General features: G+C 42.6%; 2 protein-coding genes across 10 annotated transcripts in view; one reads left to right on the top strand and one right to left on the bottom strand.

The window, feature by feature from the left end:
• The window catches only part of CAMKMT (calmodulin-lysine N-methyltransferase), a 396,999-nt gene extending 395,180 nt beyond the window's left edge, over positions 1–1,819 (bottom strand). The window contains exon 1 of one of the 2 annotated variants that reach the window (XM_059718713.1): positions 1,486–1,819. In XM_059718713.1, the coding sequence (XP_059574696.1) occupies positions 1,486–1,590 (105 nt within the window). In that variant the 5' untranslated portion in view covers positions 1,591–1,819. The remainder of the gene's footprint in view (positions 1–1,485) is intronic. The other variant, XM_059718716.1, reaches the window with a different exon arrangement.
• Positions 1,526–26,829, top strand: part of PREPL (prolyl endopeptidase like) — a 26,442-nt gene continuing 1,138 nt past the window's right edge. Inside the window, exons 1-14 of one of the 8 annotated variants that reach the window (XM_019483273.2) lie at positions 1,526–1,555; positions 4,921–5,049; positions 6,754–6,820; positions 7,657–7,860; positions 9,478–9,601; positions 13,008–13,224; positions 15,289–15,474; positions 17,066–17,269; positions 18,064–18,239; positions 20,501–20,717; positions 21,524–21,673; positions 22,956–23,082; positions 23,647–23,739; positions 24,586–24,668. In XM_019483273.2, the coding sequence (XP_019338818.1) occupies positions 1,541–1,555; positions 4,921–5,049; positions 6,754–6,820; positions 7,657–7,860; positions 9,478–9,601; positions 13,008–13,224; positions 15,289–15,474; positions 17,066–17,269; positions 18,064–18,239; positions 20,501–20,717; positions 21,524–21,673; positions 22,956–23,082; positions 23,647–23,739; positions 24,586–24,668 (1,992 nt within the window). In that variant the 5' untranslated portion in view covers positions 1,526–1,540. The other 7 variants (XM_019483272.2, XM_019483271.2, XM_019483274.2 and 4 more) reach the window with 7 other exon arrangements.

Here is a 26,829-nt window from a genome sequence, read left to right as displayed (position 1 = left end):
TAAGGCTGCTGGGGCCAGCTTCCCTACCTCATCCAGGGTAATTTGCTGCGTGCCAAAGCACTTGTGGCATGGGCGTTCCTGAGGGACAAGAAGTGGCAGCACACTACTTGTCCCCAGGGAACCAAACGTCCACGCACATCTGGATGCACCTCTCGAGTCTCAAACAAAAGGCACTGATACCTGCTTTTTGAGTGGCTGTCCCTCACTGGCACAGTAATGTCAGTGCCTAATACCCAGATCCTGCATGCTACTCTGCAAGGGCAACCCCCCTCCACCAATGCAGAACCATACAGAAACCCACTTGCTGGGCATGTCTTTCAGAACAAGGGAGCCTATTGCTACAGTGTTTAAGGATCAAGATTTCCAGCACTGATGAAGAAGGATTTCACCAAGTAAGGTTCAGCACACAACTTAAGATCTTGTTCACCTGAAGTCTAGGAAGGTCAGAGGAGAAAAAAATTCTGGAGGAAAGAAGACTGAGGGGAATTGTTTCCACCAGATCCTTGTATCTAGCCCAAGCGATGTTTCAATTTTCCTACTCCAATTTCAGAAGTTTTCCTCACCACCAGACAAAGAGCTGCGATTTAAAATCTGAACATTGCAGCTGGGTTCCCTCATTGCTGAGGTCCCCTTGGAGAAAACGTTTATAAAGGCACAGACCTTTTTGCCTGGCGGGCCAGATGGGCAGTGCCTGGCCCGCCAGCTGGTGGTTTCAATCCAACGCCCGGGCCCTGGCTCGGCTTGACAGCCACCACCCAGCCATGCAGAGGGGGCAGGGGCAGCCTGCCTGAGCCCAGCCCTTCAGAAGGGCACAGGGGTTTCACCCCGACCAGCTAAGTGGGAGGAAAGGGGCATGACCTAGCCTAGCCGGAAGAAAGGGGGCTTGCCTGGCCTTGTAGGGAAGAAGAGGGCCTGGCCCCACAGAAGGGAAGGGGTATGACTCAGCCCCAACCCTGTCCTGCCAGAGGAAGGAGACGCAGGCTGGCTCTAAGAGATGCGGGCTCGGTGCTTGGCGAGCTGGCAGGGGGGAGGACACTGTCTTTCCCGTCACCGCTCCCGGCTGGCTCCTGGGGAGCCCCATGGGCAGATACCACAGCACGGCCCGGCCCCAAGGATGGGAAGGGGGCACAGCCCGGCTCTGACCTGGGGCTTGGTGTTTGGGAGCTGGGCAGGGAAGAGGGCAGGTGTCTTTATGCGCGCAGCTCCCCCTGCCACATCCCCTGGGGAGCCCCACAGGGAGCTGCGACAGCACAACCCTCACCTAAAAGCCACGCAGCCGCGGCCGGGTCCCCGCAACCCGAACAGGGCACCCGGGCAGCCGCTTGGGCGGGGCAGGAGGGAGCGGCGCGAGAAGCACCTCCCCTCCGCGCCGCCGGCACCCAAGCGCCCGCAGGGGGGCGGGAAGACCCGGGAGCGGCTGGGTGGCCCCGCAGCAGCGCCCCGGGGCGGGCAGGCAAGGGGAGACCCGGCGCTGCCCCCCAGTACCTGACTCAGCAGCTCCCAGCGGGCGCGGGCGGGAGCGGCAGCGGCAACCTCCGTCATGCCGAGTCCGCAGGTGGGCACAGGGGCCGCGGGCGAATCGGCAGCCATCTTTGTAAAGGGCAAGCCGTTCCGTTTCCCCCCCGCCCCATGTTTTCTTCCCGGGCGGGGGCACCGTGCCCGTAAGAGCTGGCCGTTTTTCCTCTTGAAGTTAAAGTGACTTTAAAAAAGGAAGTGGGGACGGGGCACGATTTTTCCAGGCTGCCCCAGACATCACCACATTTACCAAAGGAAAAAAAATAAAGCAGTAGGTTGTTATCCAGGAGCTTGCCCCTACTCAAGATGGCGGAGGAGCGCTCAGCTTCCTAGGAACGTCCCCCGCGCTCGCGAGAGTGCCGCCATCTTGACTACGGGCGGGCAGGGGAAACAGCTTTAGGCTGCCATCTTAACTGAGGGCAGCCGGGTTCGCTTGCGGTGACGTTGCCGGTGTACTTCGCCGGGCAGAACCCGTGGGGAGGGGAGGCGCGCGCGCGCGCCATGTTGCGACCCCTGCTCCGCGCGCTGCACGTGCAGCTGCGCTCGCCCGCCCGCCCCTGCCGCATCAACTGCGCGGGGCTCCGCGGCCAGGTACGGGGCGGGCGGGCGTGCTGCAGCGGAGCCGGGGGGCTCGGACTCGGGCCTCCTTGGAAAGAGGCAGCTCCTACTGGCAATGGGTGTCTCTTGCCCCGCAGAGGACAGGCCACGTCGTGGGGGTGTGTCGGGGTGTCGGCCGTCCCCTGGAGAAGAAGGCCAGGGCTTTTTTTGCAGTTGCCAGGTCCTCAATAGGAAATGCTGGTGTTGCAAGCTCAAAATGATCGTACTTGCTGAAAAACTCGAGTGCGCTGGGGGGAAAAAGATGCAAAGTACAGTGCAAATAAGTAGGCATATCAGTCTTCTGGTTTATTTTATGTAGCTCACTGTAAGTCTTTGGCTCAGATCAAGTGGATTGGGGGATCCAAACAGTGCCATAGCAAGAGGGGCAAGCAGGGTGCCAAGGGGTGCGGGACGGAGCTGCGAGCGGTTTGTTTGCGGGGACGGGGGAAGGGTGGCTCCCACCACTGTGTGCGCTCCCGGGCAAGCATGGGGGGCGGGGGTGCCCCCTGGATTTGTGTACAGGGCAAGGGCAGGATGCCACTGTGGGCTTTGCCCTAGACACCCAACTTCATTGTTACAGCACTGGATCCAAAGCACAAGACCTCCAGACTTGCTGCCAATGGATTTGGTAGTTTCTGAAGCCCCAAGCTGATGCTTGTCACTGGTGGTAGCATCACACAGACTCGAATGATTGAGCTTTGCTATAAATTGCCAGTGAGTGAGTGAGAACTGGGTCATCAAAATTGAAGCAGTTCTTTGTTTTGAGGCAAGCAGTCATAAGGAAGTGCTGACAGCAAACCCAAAAGTCTTTTGCTAAGATCAAGTGGTATCGGGGGCACCTGAACCACAGGACCTACGGCCTGCACATGGGATGCCTGCCAATGGATTTGGAAGTATCTGAGTAGCACCACATGGACTTGAACGATTGAGCTGTGCTCAGTTGATAGGATTTGGAACTGATTTGGCTAATTTGACCTGGATCACAAAATATATTATTAAAACAAAACCAAACCCAAAAGTCAGTTAAGACTCCCTGAGAGCAACTTGGGTTTTACATATGCTGCATCAGTTAGCTGCCTCAAAAAATATCGTACGTTTTGAACACTTCCAATATTATTGATCGTACATTTTAAAAGGTTGAAATTATTGTACAAATATGATAATTATTGAACTCGTGGCAACACTGCTTCCTTCCCACCTAGCGTTGCCCATGGAAAATTACCAGCAAGGCTTTTATGACAAAGAGCTCAAGTGGCCCTGACTGGCCTGAAGTCATTGAGCGCTTCAGAGCCCCATTGGGTTTTGCTTGTGAATCACCTTGGAGCGCTACCAGGACACGGCACCCTTGAGAGGATTGCAAGGTGGCTCAGGGTGCTGCAGCACCCAGGTTGGGAATCGCAAGCGTGAAGGCCCTGACACAGGGGGATAGGGCTTGGGGTCTCAAGATATCCTGACAGATATCCTGAATTACTGTGTTCAGCCTGGCAGCTTCTGCGCCATTTTCATCTCAGCTGGCACCTGTGTCAGTTTTGGTGCCGTGGCTTTTTTCTGAAATCCAAGCTTCCTCCAGAAAAAGGCAGCAGGCTGGACCTGCAGAGAGCCAGAAGGCAGCGGGTAGGTGAGGAATCTCCATCCCGGTCTCCTCAGTCTGATTCTCATCCAGGCTGCTGCTGCACCCTGAGGTGCCTTGAGATCCTTTCCTGCAGGGTGCCGGGCAATGTGAGCACCGAGGTGTACAAACATGAATCGCAAGATAATCCCAGAGATTTCAAATAGGAATCCATTGTCTTAAAAGCATTCTGATTTGTTAGGATCATTCTGAGTTCTTTGCAACAGAAGAATGACTAGATTATTTTTCTGTAATTAAAAAGCAAGTGAAAAGTAGGAGCTGGTGTTTTCCTAGGGGTGTCTCAAGTCTATCAAGTGGTGCCTTGAGTCTAAAAACGTTGAGAACCACCCATTTAAGCTTTGTGTAGGTGACGCAAAACAGCAAAACAAGGCAAGTATTGAGAGTGAATATTGGTCAGCAGCACATTGGATAATTTTGCTTCTTTCTATTGCTTTGGCATGGAAGATTTCCCAGGCCACAGAGGGTGGCTTGCTTGTATGCATATTATTATTTGTAGTTACACACTCAATTTCAAAGAAATGATGTAAAATAGTTTCAGATCCTGTGCCTGGCCTTTTGTTCCCCTGCCAAATTTTCTAGTTGTACGGAGATGCATTTTCCTATTTATTAAAAATGTCATCTCTAACTGCTGTATGAAAGACACCCTCCCCCACAAAACTCCCCACTACACACACGTACAGAACAGGGGACCTAGGAGATGCTAAGTCCCACGATGGAGTCTGCTGCCACTCTTTTCAACTTATACAAATCAGACTAGAGTAAAAGCCCAAGTAGCTACTATATAGGGGAACTGATTTACACAGTTGCATATAATAAACTGAAAATAGAGAACGCTTCTCTTTCTGTAACATTAAAACATAAAGATTACTTATGTAGCACATAATAGATAACATGTTTTCAGACAGAAATGTTTTTTCCTCTTAAAAAAGTCAGTTTACAAAGCCATTTGCAAAGACTTGTTTTTTTTAAAGGCAGCTTCTGCCCCATTTTACTTTTTATCATGCACTCTACAAATGAAGACTTTCCTCTTTGTGGGAGACTAATTACCAACAGTCAGTCTGTACCCAGCTATGGTTGGTGTTGTGCTCCATAAATGAAGCCAAGTGACGCTGGCAAATAAGAAAATCCAGTTATAGTTTTCAAATTTTAAATCACAGCTGTTACTATATTCATACCAGGATCTTCTAAAATCAGAGCAGGAAAACTGGAAAGTAATGTCAGCAAGATATAAGGATATGGCAGAAAAAATCAAACAGAAATTAGAAGTATTCTATGACAAGTATACATTCAATCAAGACCGCCCAATGGTGAGTGGCAAAAAGAATACTAAAAATGTGTTGTGGTTCCGTACAAATAAGCAGTAAGTAAATAACTGGATAAAACTAGTCCTGTTAGGAAATTCTGTTGTTCTTGTTTTTAAGTTGTTTGTGTGTACAGTCATGTTTATTAAATAGTTAGCTCACTACGGACTATTACAAAATAGTCTGGCATATGTCTGTTGGGTATCACAGGTGTGGTTGCTCTCTAGGTAAGCCATCCCACAAACAATAATTGTTATTACAGGTTTCCCTTGCTTTATGCTGTACACACATTCCTGGAAGACAGTGCATAACTCGAATCTGCATAAAGGGAACCCACTTTACAATGGAATAAATAGGGATACGTTCCAAGAACTTAACTGTACTGACCCCCAGATCCATTTCTACCACTTTTACAACACAATTTTGGTACTCACCAGCAGCAGACAGTACACACAAGCACAGGACACTATTATAACGGGGATGGCAACTACAGAAACGTGTCACAGACAACAAGCGAGGAGCACTGATCCACACAGGAAACTATATTTTGGTGCGCGTCACTCCCACAATGCACTGCAGAAAGCAGCTGACTGTGGGTTTCCACCACACCAATCACATGAGTGAATTTACTTCGCATATAACAATTTTTGGTATAAAAAGGGTCATCGCATAGCGAATTCGTACATACAGAACCCTCATAAAGCAAGGGAAACCTGTAGTAACAAACAAGATAGAGTTAAGCTGACTTTCTGACAACCATCTCAGGGAAGTGTATGATAATACATAAGTGCTTTCAGCCATTCATTAAAAGGAGGGAAATGAATTGTGGGGATTCAATTCCATGTACTAATGAAAGTGCTATCATCTGGAAGACCTTTGCTCTGTTAGGCCATGATCCCACTTATACATGTTTAATTTGCCTAAACTAAGTAGATTCATTGAAATCAATTGGGCTTCTTGAGGAAGTGTTCATAGGATTAGAGCTTGGGCCCTAGTCCTTAATGAATTTGCGTACAAATTCAATTTTAGGCATAAGAGTTGTCCCCTTGAACTCAAATTGGCGAATTATTTTCTTGTGTGTGTTTGTTTTTTTTTTTTTGTAATTTATTTCAGTGGAACTACTCACATGCTTTATATTTTGCATGTATGTATGTATAAGGGACTGGAAGGGAATGTTTGGGTCATCAAGTCCTTTCCCCTGCTGTCTCAGGCAGCCACTTCATATAATCCCTTTTCTAAACCGATAAAACTCTGTCATAAGTATGTGTTTACTTCAAGAACTAGGGTTCAGTCCTTGCTTAAATAACTTTAATTATGTGAGTGTTCTTTTGAAGTCAGCTGTTATTAGGGGAATGCCTACTGTTTATGTAATCAAAGTAAATGTCTTCTCTATTATGACGATTGTATTTGCTGAAAAAATTGTAGCTTATTATCCTATATATAATTCCCTCTTTCTGCTTGTCTGAATAAGGCTAACACACTTCCAGGATATCGGACACTTCTCATATTTTTGTCATCTATATAAAATATAAAATGATTTCATATGATGCTGAACTAGATTTTTATACATGAAACTATATACCTACTCATGATGGGTATAACTGTCATTAAAAACATTCTTTTTAGGAAATATTTTTGATCCCTAGTAACTGTCCAACATTTAATTGTGAATTAAATGTATTTGCAATGTGTCCGTTTTGCACCTAACAGATTAGATTTGGGAATTTTGTTTACTTTGAAGAAAATGGCTGCATATTGCGTTCAGTAGCTGATGGAGGTAAGATATTTCTTTTGCCATTTAGACGTAAGTGTTAAAAAAAAATGCTGCGTGCACTGATATTTCAGGATGCTTAGTTTCAAATTTAACCGTTCCAGTTACAAAAAATAAAAAAGAACACATACAACAAAAAGAGGTCAAATGCTATCTTCTATGATAAAATCTTTTACAATAAATGTTATAAAAATAATTAAAGTGTCAGAATCCTATATCTAGAAAGAAGCACGCTATTCTTTAGTTCACTTCATTCTTCAGTATCACTCTTAAAATGCAACAGCTAAACTGTTATAGCAGCCTATCCCTACTGTATTTTCATATTTTGAAATCAGAGTATTACATCTTCCATACATACTAGTTTAACATATTTAACAAAAGTCATGACGTTAGTAGTGAAAGTTATGTTTATAATGGAAGTCTCAATTCTTATTTCACATCCCCCTATGTTTCTGGAACGCCCATCACCACCCCACCCCACCCCTTCCAGCGAAACTCCCTGATTGGTACAAGGCCAAAGTGTTCCCATTTATTAATTTTGAAAGAGTATATTTTCCACTAAATGCACACATTGTATTTGAAATGTCTGACTCTTCTCTAGAAACCTAGTCCTTTGCCAAAAAATAAAATTAAAAATAGCAACTGCAGCTTCTTTTTTGTCTGGGAAGAGTGCAAAATTATCTCTACATTTTGAGCTGTTTATAAGGTTAAAATATACATTTAGTGCTAATAAATTCTCAAAGACACTTGTGGTTATCAGTAGCAGAATATAAACAAATATGAGTAATTGAACTACTACTTAGTTTATCATTGTCTGTTATCTGTACTCCTTTATGTACTAGACAAAGGAAGTGCTGAAGTTTTACTTAGTACTGAAGATCTTTGTTTTCATGATGCCTTCATTCAACGCCTCAGAATTTCTCCTGATGAAAGGTATATGGCTACCAGCATTAAAAGCTCAAATTCTGAAGAGTCAACCTGTATTATTATGAAACTTGATAAGTTACCCGTGATAGAAAGAATTATCCCAAATGTGTTTAGCTTTGGTAAGTAGTTTGTAAAAACAATGTAGACTCCATAAAATGTTAACATTCTTCTCCATAGAGTGCTGCTTAAAGTAACTGATTTTAACACGGCTATCCTTTATTTTTTTTAAAATTAGCACTTAAAACAATCAAACTCATAAAGTTTGTTTTATCTTTGTACTGTGTGACTATTCACTCGGGCAGATACAGAAGGGGTGCAATGGCATGGCCCCCACTCCCTATTCCCACCCTTTCAGACCATCCCATAGGAGCAGCAGTTGGGGACATTTTTTAAGTCCTCAAATAAGGTAAGAATTTCCCCTCCTTCCTTCTCATCCATGTTCACACACCTCCCCCTCCCGTTCTTTCCATCCTCCACCCACTGCTGCCATTGTCCCTGCTGCCTCTGGCCTAAGGGACGGGTGAGGTGCAGAGCTTCCCCAACTAGGTTGCGCAGGGAGCCAAGTTCAGGCAGGGGCAACAGCAACAGTGGGTGAGTTTCCCTTTCCTGCTGGGACCCCCTGGGTGTTCCCTGCCAGTCCAAGAGCAGGTTCAGGGTGGGGGAACTTGCTCAGCTCCCCATGATGCCTGGCTGGAGCAGGGCAGGAGTGGTTCTGGAGTTCCTCCTGTCTCCCCAGGGCATCCTAAGACAATTGCAGTGTCAGATGAGGAAAAGGGGATGGGAAGAGAGATGTTGCTGAGGAAGGGAAGAGGATGCCTGGAGTGGGGGGTTGGTTTCTTATCTGACACAGGGGCTTAAAAAAAAATTAGCTGTTGCTTCTGCGGTATAGTCTACCCATCCTGGTTGCAGGGAGGAGGGAAAGGTAGGCATGGGGGTTGCAACCTCCCTTGCAGCACCACTTGCTGCTCCGGCACTGCCCTTCTACCCTCCCTTTATAAAATCCTGGATCTGCCCATGTATTCACATTTTGGTAAATTATTCCCAACTACATTTAGGCTGAAAACTGGAAGAATGTTCCTAAACAACACAGAAATCATGTTTTGGGACAGCCTTCCAATTACAATAGTAGTGACAAAAAACCTAACTGATTTTATGGATGTATCGTGAGAAATTTGTGAAAAGGCTACATCAGATGGTGCATATGATAGGAGCAGAGTAGACTTCATGAGGCAAGAGGTCCCTCCCAGACCTATGCCTTTGTCATAAAGGGCCTCTTTACATGTGCAAGTAAGGGCATGATGGGATCTAATGTGCCATCTACACAGTTGCACCTCCTGCGTTTATATAGCAGGAGATGTGATTGTAGGATGACAAATCAGATCCCATCATGCCATATTACCGGTGCAGAGGGAGTTCAATCTAGGGCTTCCCCTGCATGAGCAAGAAGCAAGCTCCAGTGACTGGGAGACCACAACTTATGCAGTCTTCCAGCCACCAGGGTGTTCCACGTATCCCCATGGGTGGGAGACTGCAGCTTGAATGGTCTCTTTTTTAAAGGTTTTGAGGAGCAACTTATTGCCTTTTAGGTGAATTGATTTCATTTAGATTCTCAAAATCAAGCTTCTCTACAAATCATCCTTAAAACTTGCTTTGGGACAAAGACAAAAGATTTAATTCGTTCATCAATAACACCACATACGGTGGGGTGGTTCACATGCATGTTTTTTGTTTTTCAGAATGGGCTACAAATAATGTTCTGTTTTACACCAGTCAAGAAAACCTCGTATGCCATAATGTGTTTCTGACCACTTTGACTAATACAAAACATACTGAGCTAGTTTACACAGAACAAGATCCAAGGTAATCATTCTAGTCAAACATAATAAGCATTTCCTTATTTGTTGGTTATAATAATTAAATGATCATATTGATATGTAAAAATGAAGGAAATACATTTTTTCCAAACTTGCTGCTAAATCATGTAAAGCATTTTCAACTCACGTTTTACTGTTTCTTTTACAATTTGTGCTTAAAGAACATGCTTTCTCCTTTGTGAGGTTGGTGATCACCGTAGATTTAACTGTTCTGTATTACCTAAGGGCACCTGTACACGAGCATAGAGGCTGCTCTGACGTGCTGGAATTCCAGCATGTTGGAGCAGACTTGATGAACTGAGTCTGCTGGAGCTTGGCAATTGCTGCACTCCAGCAGCCTCCTGTATCTTGTGTCTCAGCGTCCCCACACTTAAAAATGGTGGCAGTGGTGCTTGTTGAATGAGCTTTAGTTCAAGCGCTCCCACTGCCATTTTTAAGTGTGGGGATGCTGATACAGGAGATGTGGTGGCACTTTAATTAGAGCAGCTCTTGCCCCCACCCCCAACACCCAGAACACATGTAAAAGTGCCCTAACTGTTTAGCTGAGTTTGTAAATGTCAAGATCAGTCTCAGGTCAAGGTGTCCTTCAATGAAAGTCTGACAGTTCCATATAGCTTAAATCAGGTTGTTGGGGGTTGAGTTCCCCTCCTAGGAACATCTGTTACATCAGTTAAAAAGTATAAAAATGTTTGGGCCAGTTCTTGCTACAAGTAGCAGATCAATAAAATCAATATACTATAGTGTTCCCAGGGTTCAGCTTGTTGACTGAACTTCCTTGAAGCAACATTTTAAAAAGACAAGATGACTCCTAAGTAATGTGTAGAACTAGTACAGTTGCATAGTATGATGTAGCCTTTCTGACAAATATGGCTTTATACAGTACATCATAAATACATTTTTGGTTTTGTTTTACTGACTTTATCAATAAGGAATTTTTTTTTAATGGGAGCATGCCTGACACTACAACTGCCGTGAAAAAACTGAGTCTTTCCCCAATGGCATTTGGTTCCTCCAGTTATACAAAACCCTAAGTCAAGTGGCAGGATCACAGGGGACGAGTTGCATGACTAGACACTTTCCCACAAGGAAATTGTTAACACAGTTGTAAGGGTCACAATCACTACTGTAGCTCAAACAGCAAACTTGAGTGTAAAGATTCATGTTATAATGTAATTCATAGCAAAATTATTTCTTTGTGGGAGACTGCAATACAAAATGTTTTTGTGTTATTTTCACATATTCGACGCAGAACTCCTTTAGATTTGTAGTCTAATATCCCTAAGAAGCTTGCCTTGACTTGTAACATAAATGAAAAATCCTGGCCTCAGACTTCTGTGAATTAACTGGCACGCTTTTTGATCTGACCCCATGCTTTCTTGAGGACAGAGGTCAGGAACTGATGGCTCATGGGCCTTATCTGGAGCCTGCAGAGCCCTGGCTTCAACAGGGGGCCAGGAGGGAGCTCTGCTCACACCATGCCACACCCAGATGTTGAAGGTTTTGGCAGAGAAGGGAGCTCTGTCTGGGTTGCGCCACAGTCAGGCTCTACCTGGGCCTCATGATAGGCGCTTTAGTGGACCTGCATCATATTGCAGTTGAGCAGCAGGGAGAAGCAGTGGTGGCGGCCAGTTGCTAATCCTGGCCCACTCGAGGCCCACTTGGTCATTCTACCTGCCACCAGAAAATGTTGCTGACTCCTGCTTTTAAGGACCAGTCTGCTAGTCTGAGCTATGGAATCTTTGCTGAGTCGATGCAGTGTCCACAGCTGGTGAGGAACCAACAAGCATAGATTCATAGATGTTAGGGTCGGAAGGGACCTCAATAGATCTTCGAGTCCGACCCCCTGCATAGGCAGGAAAGAGTGCTGGGTCTAGATGACCCCAGCTAGATACTCATCTAACCTCCTCTTGAAGACCCCCAGGGTAGGGGAGAGCACCACCTCCCTTGGGAGCCTGTTCCAGACCTTGGCCACTCTAACTGTGAAGAAGTTCTTCCTAATGTCCAGTCTAAATCTGCTCTCTGCTAGCTTGTGGCCATTATTTCTTGTAACCCCCGGGGGCGCCTTGGTGAATAAAACCTCACCAATTCCCTTCTGTGCCCCTGTGATGACCTTATAGGCAGCCACAAGGTCGCCTCTCAACCTTCTCTTGTGGAGGCTGAAGAGGTCCAGGTGCCCCAGTCTCTCCTCATAGGGCTTAGTCTGCAAGCCCTTAACCATACGAGTGGCCCTTCTCTGGACCCTCTCCAGGTTATCCGCATCCCTCTTGAAGTGTGGTGCCCAGAATTGCACGCAGTACTCCAACTGCGGTCTGACCAGCGCCCGATAGAGGGGAAGAATCACCTCCTTGGACCTATTCGTCATGCATCTGCTGATGCACGATAAAGTGCCATTGGCTTTTCTGATGGCTTCGTCACACTGCCAACTCATGTTCATCTTGGAGTCCCCTAGGACTCCAAGATTCCTTTCCACTTCCGTGCCACCCAGCAGGTCATTTCCTAGGCAGTAGGTGTGCTGGACATTTTTCCTCCCTAGGTGCAGCACTTTGCATTTCTCCTTGTTGAACTGCATTCTGTTGTTTTCTGCCCACTTGTCCAACCTGTCCAGGTCTGCCTGCAGCTGTTCCCTGCCCTTCGGCATGTCCACTTCTCCCCATAGCTTTGTGTCATCTGCAAACTTGGACAGAGTACACTTCACTCCCTCGTCCAAGTCGCTGATGAAGACATTAAAGAGTATCGGTCCAAGGACCGAGCCCTGCGGGACCCCACTGCCCACACCCTTCCAGGTCGAAACCGACCCATCCACCACGACTCTCTGGGTGAGACCCTCTAGCCAATTCGCCACCCACCAGACTGTGTAGTCATCCACGTTACAGCCTCTTAACTTGTTCACCAGTATGGGGTGGGATACCGTATCGAAGGCCTTCCTAAAGTCTAAGTATATGACATCCTATGACATCTACCCCTCCTCCTGTATCCAGGCGTTTTGTAACCTGGTCATAAAAAGAGACTAGATTGGTCAGGCACGATCTGCCTGCTACGAACCCGTGCTGGTTTCCCCTCAGCATAATTTGTCCTGCCGGGCTCTCGCATATGTGAGCCTTGATAATTTTTTCAAAGACTTTGCCAAGGATGGAGGTGAGGCTGACTGGCCTATAGTTGCCCAAAGCTTATTTCCTTATTCTGCCTTTCTTTTTCTAATTGTAGAAATTCTGGTCTCTCCATAAATATACATGGAGAGTACAAATGTATATGGATGACAAACACCAATTTCCCTCTCCCCCTACATGCCCCAATAGCAATTTGTTACCAAACCTATTTGAGCAGGTGAGTTTGCCAGTTTGGTAAAAATACATAATAAACTCATTCTTTTGGCTGTTATTTTTCGTCTACAGATTTTTTGTGGATATATGTTGCACAAAGGATAGGCGTTTTCTCACTATCAACAGTAACAGCAAGACTACCTCTGAAGTTTGGTTGGTTGATTGTAGCCATCCTTTTAAATCACCTGTTCTTGTACAACAGCGAACAAAAGGGGTTATTTACCATATTGAGCACAGAAATGATGAATTATATATTCTTACTACATATGGACAACCTGCAGAATACAAGGTAATAGTTCAAGAAATTAGTAAAGCACTAATATCATTTTAAAAGACTTATTACAAATCATATGGAAAGACCCTTTAAGTTGGTTGTGGGGGAAAAAGTAGTTGGTTTTCTTGACCCCTTACTGTAGTAATTTAAGAAAATTATAGAAAACCAAATGCCTGTGAAGAAAACAATAATACATGAAGTCTTTCATCTCTAGCATATGGGTTTAAATCCAGGTCTTTGGGTGGTGATTGAAAATCATTAACTTATAAAGACTCTTTGCACTGTGTTACTATCACTTGGTGGTCCACTTCCTATCTGACCATTATCTGTATTGCTAAACAACCCCCAGAAACCAGTGATAAAATACATTGGCTGGACAGTGTGAGGAAGTTTACATTGCCACTGCGCATTCTGTTCTTATTACATGAAAAACAGCACATCAGTCCATCATATCTCATCAGGCCTAAACTGACTTGCAAGTCTGTATAATACTACATGCACTAGAACTTTGCTTACAGCTCTTTCTGTTCCACATCTAATGCTCACGTTGTCCTGTTGGAAACGACTTCATCTTTTTATTGACTTTCTTACTGAATTATTTAGAATCTCATTGGAAACAGTTCAAGCAACGTTTGTTAGAAAGAAACCATCATGCTGCTCTGTTTGGCATTTTTTTCGATTTACAGTTTTCAGAACTGAATCAGGGAGTCTTGTCCTTTGTCTTGCTGCCAACATAGTACCTGGCTGGTATCTACTTCTCTTCATTATGTATGCTCAGTTACCAAAACTGAACAAGCACTCTTAGTATTTGAATAAATAGCTATGTCTATTTCTGAAGGCATTTTATCTACCTCTGAAGCAGAAGTCAGGATACCTTACCATATTTGACACTGTTGCTCCTTTGGCCCAAGTGGCAAATCAATATTTGGAGCCTCAGTGGAAACAACCCAACAGGAAGATACATCTGTGATACATGTAATGTATTTATTGGGTGTAGCTGTACTTATGTACAAAGTTATGTCCACTGACCATAGTAAAACAATAGGCAATTTCCTGGTTCATAGTTTCCAAGTCTTATCTTAGCAGCAATTCCTGGGTACCAAGGAGCTCCGTCTCTCTGATCCCTCTCAGGGCTATGTTCACTGTTTCTCTTGCTTTCCTGCCTCAGACACAGCTACCACCAAACATTTTTTTAGCTGCTGCATTTAACAGAGTCACAGGGAAACCCCAAAGCCCACACAATTTAGCTTCTTATAAACCTTGCTTTGAAGCCAGTTGCCTTAGGTGGTTACTTCTCCCATTGTCTTCAGCTACTATATTAAAAGTCACTTAGTTGCTCTTCCTGGCTTCTTACAGACATTCAGTTTCTCCTGGGAGAGTCGCTGCCCTCCCAGGAGAAACCATGAGTGTACAGATGTTCAGGCTTTTTCTCCCACGGTAAAAATAGCCACTCCAGGAGAAAAATAACTTGGAACCAACCAGAGTTAAATCACTGCTTGGAAAGTTTTTCCTAGGATAGCAAATATCTGTATGTCATGGTTTTTCTCGGAAGAGAACATGGTCCTATAAAGTTTCTTGCCGCCTCCTCCTTCCTTTCCCGCTAACCCCTGACTCCAAAATACGCCCCCTTTCACAATCCACATGTTGTGCTGCAGGGAAAAACAGGCTGACCATGGGCAGCCTGGGTCATCTAATCAGGGCTGCCCTGTGCATTGCTGTGATCTGTTGTTCAGCAAACTCAAAAAGACTGCAGAGCATGCTGAGATGTGGGCACAGGGCACTCCCCCCCCCCTCCCCGAGTGCAAGCTCCCTACTCTTCAGGGCCTCAGCATTCAATTGTTTATACACGCAGCTCTGAGTAAGTTTCTACAAAGAGAACAAACCTGGGAGAAGTCTCTCAGGTTATTTGAATGTGTGTACATAGCCTTAGTCTCAATGAAAAGCATTTAGCTTTTTACACGCCAGCTTTGATCAGACACACATTCATTCCTTTCAGCATAACAAAGTTGTATAAAATCCTTTTGTGCGTATACTGTGATTCATGTTTCATTCATTTCCCCACCCCCCTTTATTTTGTAGCTGATGAAGACACCACTTGGTTCCTGTGGCATGGAAAACTGGCAGTCTGTTTACACACTGAAAGAAAAGACTAAGCTAATAGACATGGAGATGTTCAAAGATCAGTGTGTGATGTTTCTGAAATACTACAATCATCTTTATTTAAATGTGATTTCTCTTGGTTCTCACTCTGTTCAGTCTGTTGAGGTACATTTCTAGATCTGTGTTTTTATATGAATCACTTTCCCATTTGATTTTGAATACATACCTTTAAAGTGAAAATTAATATACATGTCATCAGATGAGATGCTTTGTAAGAGTGACAACTTGTTCTTATGGTACCTTCAGGTGTCTGTTACTGTTTTCTCTGACTTCATATTACCATGAAGCCTGTTATCATACGTCTAGTTCCTATTGCTCTTGCTCAGGTAAAGCACTACCTTTACTCCCCAGCCAGTCTCATTGACTTCACTAGGTCTGTTGGTTGTCATGCTGTTTAATGTGAGTAAGGAAATCCTAATGTGACTATCTGAAAGGAGCAAGCTAGATATCTGGAGGCAGTTGTGCCTGATGAGGCATTCTGAAGACCAGAGTGCAACAAAAACATTCCACAGTGGTGAATTATTGAAAAGGAGATTCATGTTTCAGTCGCAATACGATTTATGAAAAGGCATATTTCTTCTTTTCTCCATGTACCGAATTTTTGTTGTGGCTTAGAAATTAAAAGGCAACTCATTCTCAAAAATGCGTTATTTTCTGTAACAATTCAATCGCATGCCTTAAAATTTCAGTTTCTTTAGATTTATTCCAAAACAAAGACTTCTGAAGAATTTTTGCCCTATTTGCAATGAGTTACTAATGTGAAATTCAACAATATATTAATAGTGTTCCTTTAGTTAAGTATAGTATGCTTTCTGCACAGTTACTGAGATGGTTGCCTTTTTAAATGATCTTGTTCAGTTACTCAATTGTTCAGAGAAGGGACTTCAATTTCTCTGTAAAACTTCGACTTTTAGTGCCACAATTTCTGCAGCTTCCATCAACCTGCTAACCAAAGCTCCTTAAAGTAAGCAAGCTGTGGTCTAGCAGAGGGCTTGACGCAGGAACCTGCTGCTTCCAAAGAATGAATCTTGATTCCTTTCATTTTTAGTAGAGTTAAAAATCTTACATAATAGCAGCGAGTTTCTGAGGGTAGATGTGCCAAGAAAAGGTTTTGTTCTTCACAATGGTGAGCATTGGGAACAAAGTTAGAGGTAGGGGTTTTAAGTGGCTGAGCACTACTGAGCTAACTCATGGCAATGGAGTAATAACTGACATTGACTTGGCTTTATTACAAGTTGAACAAGAAGTGGAGATCAAAGGGAAATGGGAAATGAAAAAATTATTAAAAATACAGTATCATTCAAGGTCATATTGAAACAGAATGCATTAATGATAATTTTTTTTAAATGTTGCTAATATTCTCATTTTAACTGGCACCTTGAATATCACTGCATACATATTCTCTCCTTTATGACAAACTTTAGAATTAGGTTATATTTTCAATTTTAAGCAGTTGTTGAACCTCCATTCAGTAACTTTAGAAGCAGGTTTTAGCTAAATCCTTCCACTCAGTGACACTGTTTCATTATATATTTTAATTTATAAGAAATTAAGCTTCTGTTAAAGTCAAGCAGAACATAATTAAGCATGATGCTCAAATCTTTTAATCTAAGAGGCAGCACTGGACATAGTTCGAAAAGCAATATAAGGGTCTCACTTTAAATGTTGGGGTTGTTAATGATCTGCATTTTCACAGCTACCTGCCTGGGCCTGTGCATTTGAATTGGAACCCCATCCTGAGTACAACACCAGCACTTGCTATTTTCAGCTTGCCTCCCCTGTTCAGCCCCCTAAACGTTTTGCATATTCATTGGTGGAAAACCATCTCATTGAGCAAGTTGAGCAAGAGGTACCAATTACACTGAATTGTCACACTGTACATTTAACAGCTAAAAGCAAGGTAAGATTTTTCAACTGTTTTGCCCATCCCCCACTACTTTTCTGTTTCCCCCCTTTAGAAAAACTGCATTTGCAAAGGAATAGGGATTACAAACCATAAGGAACAGTGGGTTCTACACTTACTAGAACAGTGGGTGTTTTCTCAGATGATATATAAAAGCAGGGGAAAATAGGCATTAGGATTTTTTTTTCAATTTTTATTAACATCAGGGTGATAAAAGAAAAAGGAGGGGTACATGCATACTATAATACAAAAATTAAAGTATTTTCTTCTTTATGTGACATTACCAGTTGGTACAGTTCACCATATCCTGCTTGATAAATAAAGGGAAAATATCAGTTGTTTTAAAATATAACATAGTGTGTGCCTGTCAAACAAGGAAAGTTTTAACAACCTTTTGTGGGGGGCGAAGGGGTTAGTAAAAAAAAAAAAAAAAACGGGGACGTTAAGTTAATAAGAGTTTTCTGCTGCAGTAAGTGCTAAACTATTCAGTTCATAATACATATTGGTGTTGTTATGGGAGGAGTGAAGAGCTGGGTGCTTTGATACTTTAAAAACACCACAGGTGTTGCACTTAAATGAATGTTACACTCTGCATCAGTAAGCCAGCCCAGCGGAGGTTCAGTCTCTTGCTTTATTTTTCAAGAGGGCTTTGTACAATCTAAGTGAAAAAAATTACTGTAATCAAAAAAAAAAAAAAACACTTCTTAAAATAAATAATTGAAGTTTTCATTGCCATGTGTCACTGTGAATTCTGAAACATCCTTTAATGTAAAATACTCCTTCATTTCCAGGATGAAACTTTGGTGCCAATTACAGTTTTTCATAATACAGATTCTAAAGAGCTACACAGGAAACCACTTCTAGTTCATGTATATGGAGCTTATGGCATAGATTTGAACATGAGCTTTAAAGCTGAGAATTTGATGTTAATTGACAATGGTTGGATATTAGCATATTGCCATGTTAGGTGAGTCATAGATATAAAATGGCATAAAGATCTTTATTTGTGGGTAATAATGGGCTATATTTCTCAAGGCATTGGAGCAGATAGAAAAAAACCTTTTAATTTTCTTGTTTTTATTATAATGATTCCTGTATCCTGCCATTTCCATTTATCCATAAAACTCCAGATAAGCTGTTTATTATTTTTGTAGTTCAATTGTACAGTTTAATTGCCTTGAAGAAAATAAGGTTAAGTTCACAAGATCCCTATACTGTGCTCAAAGGCTTTCCACTTATCTATAGGATAATAGTATTGGGCTTCTGTCGTTTTTCACTATGTTATTTATAATATTTTTTAAGCTTTCCTGATGTTCAGTATTTTCTGTAAATACTTCACTTATCGTTGCTAAAAAAAAATCATGATTTCTACTATTAGATTCAAAATGAAATGTTTTACCATCATCCTGTTGGTCTTAGTCCGATAAAATGCACTACTATTTGATCTATATCTAGTGAGGGGGAGGGCCTACTTGCTTTCTTAAAACAATAGCGTCCAAGGCAGTGTATAAACAAAACAAGAAGTGTGTGTGTGTGTGTGTGTATGACACTTGTAAAGTGAGCTAAATGCTTTTGTACCACTTCAATGGTGTCGGTGTTTGCATGCCTTGGCGATGTATTGTGCGTTAATTCTAGCCACTGTATGAAATTTGGCGGCATAATGCGCCTTAAATGACTTGGGGCGCAGCAAACCAAAATTTTCCAATGCGTTTTAGTTTGCTGCCCCTACAGCCGCAGAGCGAAGCACTGGGCTTCATGCAGCTCCGCAGCTCTACAGGGAGCCCTGCAGGCAGCCTGACAGCAGCCCGGGAAAGAAGGCTCCACCCAAGAAAAGCAGCAAGCCTGATCTTTTTTCTTTTTTTTCCTCCCCATGGAGCCTGACTGAGCTGCGTGGAGGCCCAGTGCTCCCCTCTGCGACTGCGGTGCACGCTGGGACCACCTGAGCTGGGTGCCTGCAGGCAGATGCTGCCTGAGGGGAAGGGCACCACTGCTGTGGCAGGAAGCACTACCCCTCGCAGCCCAGGAACCGTTCTGCCCACTGGCAGCTTGCCCTCCCCTCCCCGCTGGAGAGGCAGGTAAGCCAGCAGGATGTGTGCACAACATGTGGATTTAATCAGCCCTAAATTGCAGCGGTGTTTTTTAAAACCTTTTTTATTCATTTGATCAGAGATAATTCAGAAAAAACAGGCTTTTCATATATGTTCCTTTATTGGAAAAATATTGCTCAAATTAGATTAGATTAGTTTAAATACTATATATTGCTTGTGACATCAATTTCAATGCAAATTCAGTTCAAGTCCACAAATATTTTTACACTCTGACATTATGTCATAGTACATATATTCATAAATGGTATTTTTTCATTAGCATCTTACAGTTTAGTCCGGTCCTATTTTACATTGACCACATAGCAGATAAAGAATCTGACAAACTAATCCACTACAGTTTTATTTAGGCTTCTTACAAAATCATTCTAACATTTAAAGTAGTCAGCTACTACACTCAAAATACTTGTTTAGTGAAAAAGATTTTGAAGATACTTGCTACAATAAACTAAAAATATCTTCATGCAAGTGTTTTAAAATGGAATTTATCATTTCTCTGACATGTTTGCAATCTATACTTGAGTGTTGCATAAATATATAAGATCCAGAAAGTGAAATTTACTAGTCAAGTGCCATAACTCAAACTGAAAAACAAATCATGAGTGAACATAGATGCAAAATCGTTTTTTTTCATTCTTCTTTATTAATGGTGCTGTATGTAAAACAAGTATGGAAAAAGGTTTTGTTTGTTTTTAACCTGACAGTTTCTCTGTAACAGGGTCTGTGTACATGCATATGTAAGAAATACATACATATACACAGTATTCTAAAACATTGATACACTTTGATTGAAGCCTTTTGCAATTAAATACTACTTTCTGGATGACTTTCTGAAAAATTCACACTAACTAGATGCTACGTGAGCATGCTGAGAGAGACTGATAGCACATGTACGTGCTAGCTATTTTGTGGGGATTTTACCAAAGTTGCACACTTTTTCTTACATATTTCTAATTAAGAAGATGACTGCAGGTCTTTGTAGACAATTATATGGGGATGAAATGTTAATTAAGGATGGTAAAACCTTGCTTTACATTATCATGGCTGCTGACTTTTTACTGTTTGAAAGGTGGCTACATAACATTCCCCAGACAGTTTACAGCTTGACTGCTTTAAATTTCAGGGGTGGAGGAGAGTTAGGCCTTGGCTGGCACAGAGATGGATGTAAGCATAATAAACTCAATGGTTTCTATGACCTAAAGGCTTGCATGATGCTGCTGCATGAAGTAGGATTTTCTCAGCCAAAGTATACAGCTCTAACAGGTGCCAGTGCAGGAGGAGTTCTTGCTGGAGCCCTTTGCAATGCTGACCCAGAACTCTTCGGAGCCATGGTCTTACAGGTGAGGCTGTGGATCTCTGATGGAATACAGGGTTAAACCATGTGTTTTTTGTTTTACCACTCTTATTTTGTTTCACAGTTTCCTGCTCATTGGAAGGTTATTAAAGGGGGGTGGGGATTAATGCAATATTTTATATGTGGGAAGAATCAGATATATTCACTCTGAAGAATTAAGACCAGGGGAACAGGAGTGTAGGTTGTAGCCACGTTGGTCTAAGGACATAGGCAGACAAGGTTCCTCTGGCTTCTTTACTTTTCATTCCATCCAGGAAGAGCACACACCAGCTGCTGAAACTTCCTTAGCCTGACGAAGGGTTTTTGAACCCGAAAGCCTGCTTAATAACTATTCTCCAACTATTTAGGTTGGTCTAATAAAAGATATCAGATTCACCCAAGGAACCTTGTTGACCAGGGGAACAGGAATTTTAATAGTAATCTAGAGGGAAGTGAGACTAAGGATTTGAGTAGAGGTAGAATCAAAAGACTGTGCTGTATAGGATGTGGGCATAAGGAAATAATACGTAATTACCTGGAATAATCTTTTTCTCAATTGTTTTCATAGCTAACTTACAGAAAAAGTCTGAATGACTATAGGCTTGATTCAAAGCTCTTTGAAGTCATTGGGAGCCTTTTCATTAGGATTTGGATCAGACCCTAGATTTGTCTTCAGTGGATTCTAAGAGTACATAGAGTCGTGAACAGTGTTTAAAGATCCAGTGCCCTCTGTTTGGTTAATTTAAATGCAAGACAGTGCAGGTTTGTTGTAGATTTTTGGATGTGTGCACATGATTTTCTTTTTTTTTTAAGGCCCCTTTCTTGGATGTTTTAAATACAATGTTGGATATTCATCTCCCACTGACAGTTGAAGAACAGGAAGAATGGGGAGACCCTTTAACAGACGATAAATACATGGAGTATATTAAGAGTTACTGTCCATATCATAATATTAAGCCACAGGTAATAAAAAGCAATTATATTGTTTTGGCTCTGTGTGTGTGTGATTTTGTTTATTTTTTTTAACAACAGCATACACTACTTCAGAGAATGAATAAGTAAAATAATAGTGGATAATATAGTTTTTCCAAAAGAATTATTCACCCTTTTAAGTGCCTTAAACCAAAGAAAAATCCCATTCTTTTAAGAAAATGCCCAAGCTTCAGATCTGCATTCTTTAAAAGATAAATCCTTATTTAAGATGATAGGAGAACCATTGTTGAATCAATCTATTTTGCATTGTAGTATGCAATTACAAATGACTGCTGAAATGAATCAAATACTTTTCCATAAACTATCAGTCAGTCTTTTAAAGCTATTTGTTACAGGCATGCTATAAACTATTAGCTTATACCTACTAAAAACCAATCTGCAAAACACAAAAAATACTGCTTTCTTCCTTTGTGTGAGTTTTTAAATTATTCACTGTCAGATTTTCCAGACTGTCCAGATATAGAGGATAGGTACATAAATAGATGATTTCTAAGGTAATCACTGTGAAAACTTGGCACTGTGGAAAAGAGTAACATTGGACGCATGGTTCCAATAAAGTACGGCATTGTTATTTTTGGATGGGTAACTCATTTTCTCTGACTTGACCATTATTAATACTATATTTCTTAACTAATGATAGACTCTGGTCTATATGATTTCTTATTGCATAGGTTTTGATCATTTTTATGTTAAAAAAAGAATACTACCAGATTTACCACGAGACTTTGCCTGCAAGAGAGAACCAGGGCATAGCCTTAACCTTCCCTTCTGGGGTTTGCCCTGGGTTAGGAAGCACAGAAGCTGACCAGGCCAGCTGTATACTTGCTAGAGATATCCCTTCCTCCCTCCCAAGTGAATTTAATTGGGAGGGAGGCCCTAGCAGGTGTAGACCTGGTCTGGTCAGCCTCTGTGCTTCCTAACCCAGGGCAACACCCAGCAAAGGGAATGATGTTAGGAAAATTTGAGGCAACACCTTGGTTCTCTCTTGCAGGCAAGTCTCGTATGTTAATCCGGTAGTTCTCAGATCAAACTAATTTTTCCAAGTTAAAGAGCTGCTAAAGTAGGGCTTTAGAAAAGAAGTTGACTCCATATTAACTAGATAGAAAATATTTCTTCTATATAATTTGTCCAGTGTGGCATACTATCATGTACATGGAGACTGATTCAAAGTATAGCTTTTAAATTGTGAACATATCCAAGAAGTGGAACTGTTAGAATATTGTTAACATAATCTTTTTTTCATTTCACTTAGCATTATCCTTCAGTCTTAATCACAGCTTATGAAAATGATGAACGAATACCACTGACAGGAGTATTAAGATATATTCATAAACTCAGAAAAGCTGTAATGGATCATGCTAGCAGTAAATATAAGCAAGGTAATATTAAAAATGTCCTGTATGTCTCGTGTTTTAGCTAAGTCAACAATATCTTATTAGATGTATATTCTAGACAAAGGCTCAGGTTGGCTTGCAGTTTGAGACAGAAGTAACATAAAAGCAGAAGGAACAGAATGTGAAACAAAAGCTGCATAAAAAACAGAAATCCTTCAGCCTACCCTAGCTTGGCCTGCCAAACATTTGCCCAAATAGAAAGGTCATATGTAATTGCACAGCACTAGACACACATAATGAAATGTCCATAAATGCATGCCTATAGGATGTCAAGCACCATATCTGAAGTTTTGTAGGCACCCTGAATTATTTCAACTAGGCTTGCCTGAAAAATGTGCTGAAAAATGACTAGTGATAATGTTTCCACTGTACCCACTGTCCAATGTTAAAAGGCACCACAACCTTTTGGATCCAAAATAAGACTTAAAATAGCTGTTAAGTATTAGATTAGTCTGATTATTTTTTATGTTTATAATTAAATGATTGAGAACATTAAGGCCCTTGTCTTTGCAAACGCAACAAAAATATACTTTTTTCCTGTTCATTTAGAAATTGCAAGTATGATAGTTTCCAGAGACATAACTGGTCCTTCCCCATGCATCCCACCCCAACCCCGGGAAGATGTCACTATTGCAGGGACAGGTACTGCTGAATCCCAATGCTACCAGGATATCAAAATGCTGAATTCAGGCCCCAGCCCCTCAGCAAGTGCCCCTTGACTCAAATTGCTGGTGCCACCTTTAACCCGGTACCCAAGTACCCGGTACACTACTACTGTGAGTTCTAGAGATGCACTAAATTTCTACTGAAACAAAGATGTATTTAAAAATTTCTGTGTAATATACTTATTGCTCAATCAGTAGCTTCCAAGAATAGTTTTTGGGGGTTGTTTTTGTTTTTTTAAAGACAAGGATTTTTGTGGGTGGTATCTTCTTTTGGACCAAGTAGGGGTAGAATAGACTAAAATTATAGAGATTTAAGTTATGTTTCAGAATCCACCACATTTTACTGATGAGGAGAGCTCCTATTTCTTAGGTATAGGTCTTTAGTTTCCCTACCTCATCTACATACCTCCATCACAGCTGGTAGCCAAGCTCCAGGAAATCAGCAAAGATGCCTGCCACAGCTGTGCTGACCAGAGGCTTTAAGGGGGAGTTCTGCCCACCTTATACATATGCTTCCTCATAATTGCATATAGATATCAGAATCTTTTAATGCAAATAATCCATTTAGAACCCATTACATTGAGTTCATTTGTCCAGTTCTATAGATCTTCCATGTTCTTGCATGGGGAACTCCAGAAATAATCTGGCCAGGAAATAAAATATCAAAGAATTCCTTGCATTCAAAAGCTTGGCTGAGAAATCCCAACTGCATAGTTGGTCTAATAAAACACATCACCCTAAGAAATCATTGCCAGAACAAAGGGTAAAAATCTGCCTCATTATTTATTTAAGACTTGTTGACCATTTACTGATTTTGTTTCAGGAAGTCCAGCACCTAACATCATCTTAAATGTTCAGACAGGAGGTAGTCATTGTGCTCCATCTTGGGAGGATTTATTAAATGAGGTATGTTTCCTCTACTATACAATTAGGGCAGAAACATATAATAAAGTGTATATTAACATTTTGAATATGAATGAACAAGAACCACTGTGATATCTGGGAGGGACTGGAAGTCAGGGCTCTCTGGTACTGTTAGCCTGTTGAATATATGACCATAGAGAAATTATTTAAACTTGATTGTACCATAGTTTCCTTATCTCTAAATGAGGATAGTAATTAACTCTTCTGTCTCTAATGGATTTAGTTAATGTTTGAGTCCTTTGAGACCTTTCAACAAAAGGTCCTAAATAGTTCAAATAGGATTGTACAGCTTTTGCTATTATTCTGTTCAGTTGCAAGATTTTAAAATGTGTCCTTATTTTAACAACCTTTCATTTCTTTCATCTGTCTTCAAGAAAAAAAACAGTACATCTAGAACCTTAAAATTTAAGACACGTGGTCTAAACATTCCAGATCTAAGACCGATTTCGTTATTCTAAACTTTCAACAAATAATGGCCATGAACAGGCAATCATTTCTGCTAGTGGAAATCTTTCTGGGAGAAGGAGCATATACCAGTGTTTAGTCTGCAGCTGTCTCCTCTCCTTTGCTCTCCATGCCTTTATCATACTGGGGTAATTTGAGGAACATTCAGGGAGCAGTCTCCCCCATTCCACTCCTGAACACAAAGTGAAAGGAGCAATGGGGCAAAGCCCTAACCCTGTTCTCCAAGCAGGGCAGTGCTTGGTTTAGGAAAGAGGGAGGGAGCAGCAAGCAGGGTGGAGCGGTATCCAGGAGTAGAGCATGGGGAGGAATGGGCAAACCCCACACCTGCTCCCCTGCCCCAGAACCCTGATCTGGGGAACGGGTGAGGAGCACTGGACAGTTGCTCCTATCTTCCCCACCCAGTCTACAGGAGGGGCAGGAACCACACTTTCTCCAGACTGGGGTGACCTGAAGCTGGCAAAGGCATAGGGAACCTTTCCCCACCATTTGACTCCTCCTGGCTAGGGACAGACATTACACATAAACCGGTTTAAGTGATCAGAAACTGGTTTAAACCTGTAACAGAACAGATACTCAGTGCACATAAACCAGTCTGAAAATGGCTGAAACTGGTTTGAGATACTACATTCAACAAGGTTTATCAGACTTAACTGATTTGGCTCAAACCAGTTTATGCTATGTCTGTCCCAGACCCCTTGCTGGTTTAAGATACGTCAGAGTCCCCCAGCATCCCAGCATGCTCTCTGGCTGGGCAGGGCTCTCTGCTCCACAGCAGGGCTGGCCCCTCCCCTCTGCTGCTTCGCTGGAGCTTGGCAGTCTCTGCAGGCATCTGCCTGGCTTCTGCTCCCCACTTTCCCCTTCCCCCACTGGGCTAATCACTCAGGCATTTCTTCGTCCCTCACAGACACCTCAGAATTAGCTAGCAGACCACATGCTGGCTACAGTCTATGTTGTGGGAGATGACAGAGGCAGACAGGCTTTTTGGAGCTATTCAACAGGTAGCTTAATGTCCTTCCTTGGAAATGCTGTTTAAGATCTGTATGCCCCCCATCCCTCCCCCTCACCACTCCCTGCTAAGCAGGAATCCCCCCCCCCGCCCTGCCTCACGGAGAAGGTATCTGTGTATTAGCGGGCAGACCACATGCTGGGTCAGTACTAAATCAACAGGTAACTGGTAATGTCCCTCTGTTTTCTTAATGGGGCAATAAACACTGAGATAGGTAGGGGTGACACTGTTATCAGCCCCTCACCCCCAGCTTGCTTGCATGTCAGTTTACTGCAGACAGCATACAGAAGCAAGGAGGGAGATTGAAAAGCTCCGTGTCATCAACAGATGCATGCACTGCACATACCCACTTTGCCTTAGTGCTAGCTGTGGGCAGCACCACTCCCACCTGTAGAGCAGCAAGCCAGGCAAAGCCTGGGACTTCAGGCAGGCTGGGGGCTTACACCCCTCCCTAATCAGAGCCTCCTGCTGGGACCTGGCCACACTGCCTCAGCTCAGCTCTGCAAGCGAAGGCAGGGCTGCTGTAGCACCCCCTGGCGTCAAGCCTGAGGCACTGCAGGCATGTGCCTGAATTTCCTCAGTCCAGAAGGATTATCTGTATGGTTGGAAACCGGTTCAGCCTAGCCAGGTTAAATTAACCTGCAAAAGTTGAATCAATTCAGGCTCAGGCTT

The sequence above is a fragment of the Alligator mississippiensis genome, chromosome 1 (assembly GCF_030867095.1).
Source record: "Alligator mississippiensis isolate rAllMis1 chromosome 1, rAllMis1, whole genome shotgun sequence".
NCBI classification, from domain to species: Eukaryota; Metazoa; Chordata; order Crocodylia; family Alligatoridae; genus Alligator; species Alligator mississippiensis.
The sequence above is the reverse complement of the archived record's forward strand: the minus strand, read 5'-3'. Positions and strand labels throughout refer to the sequence as shown.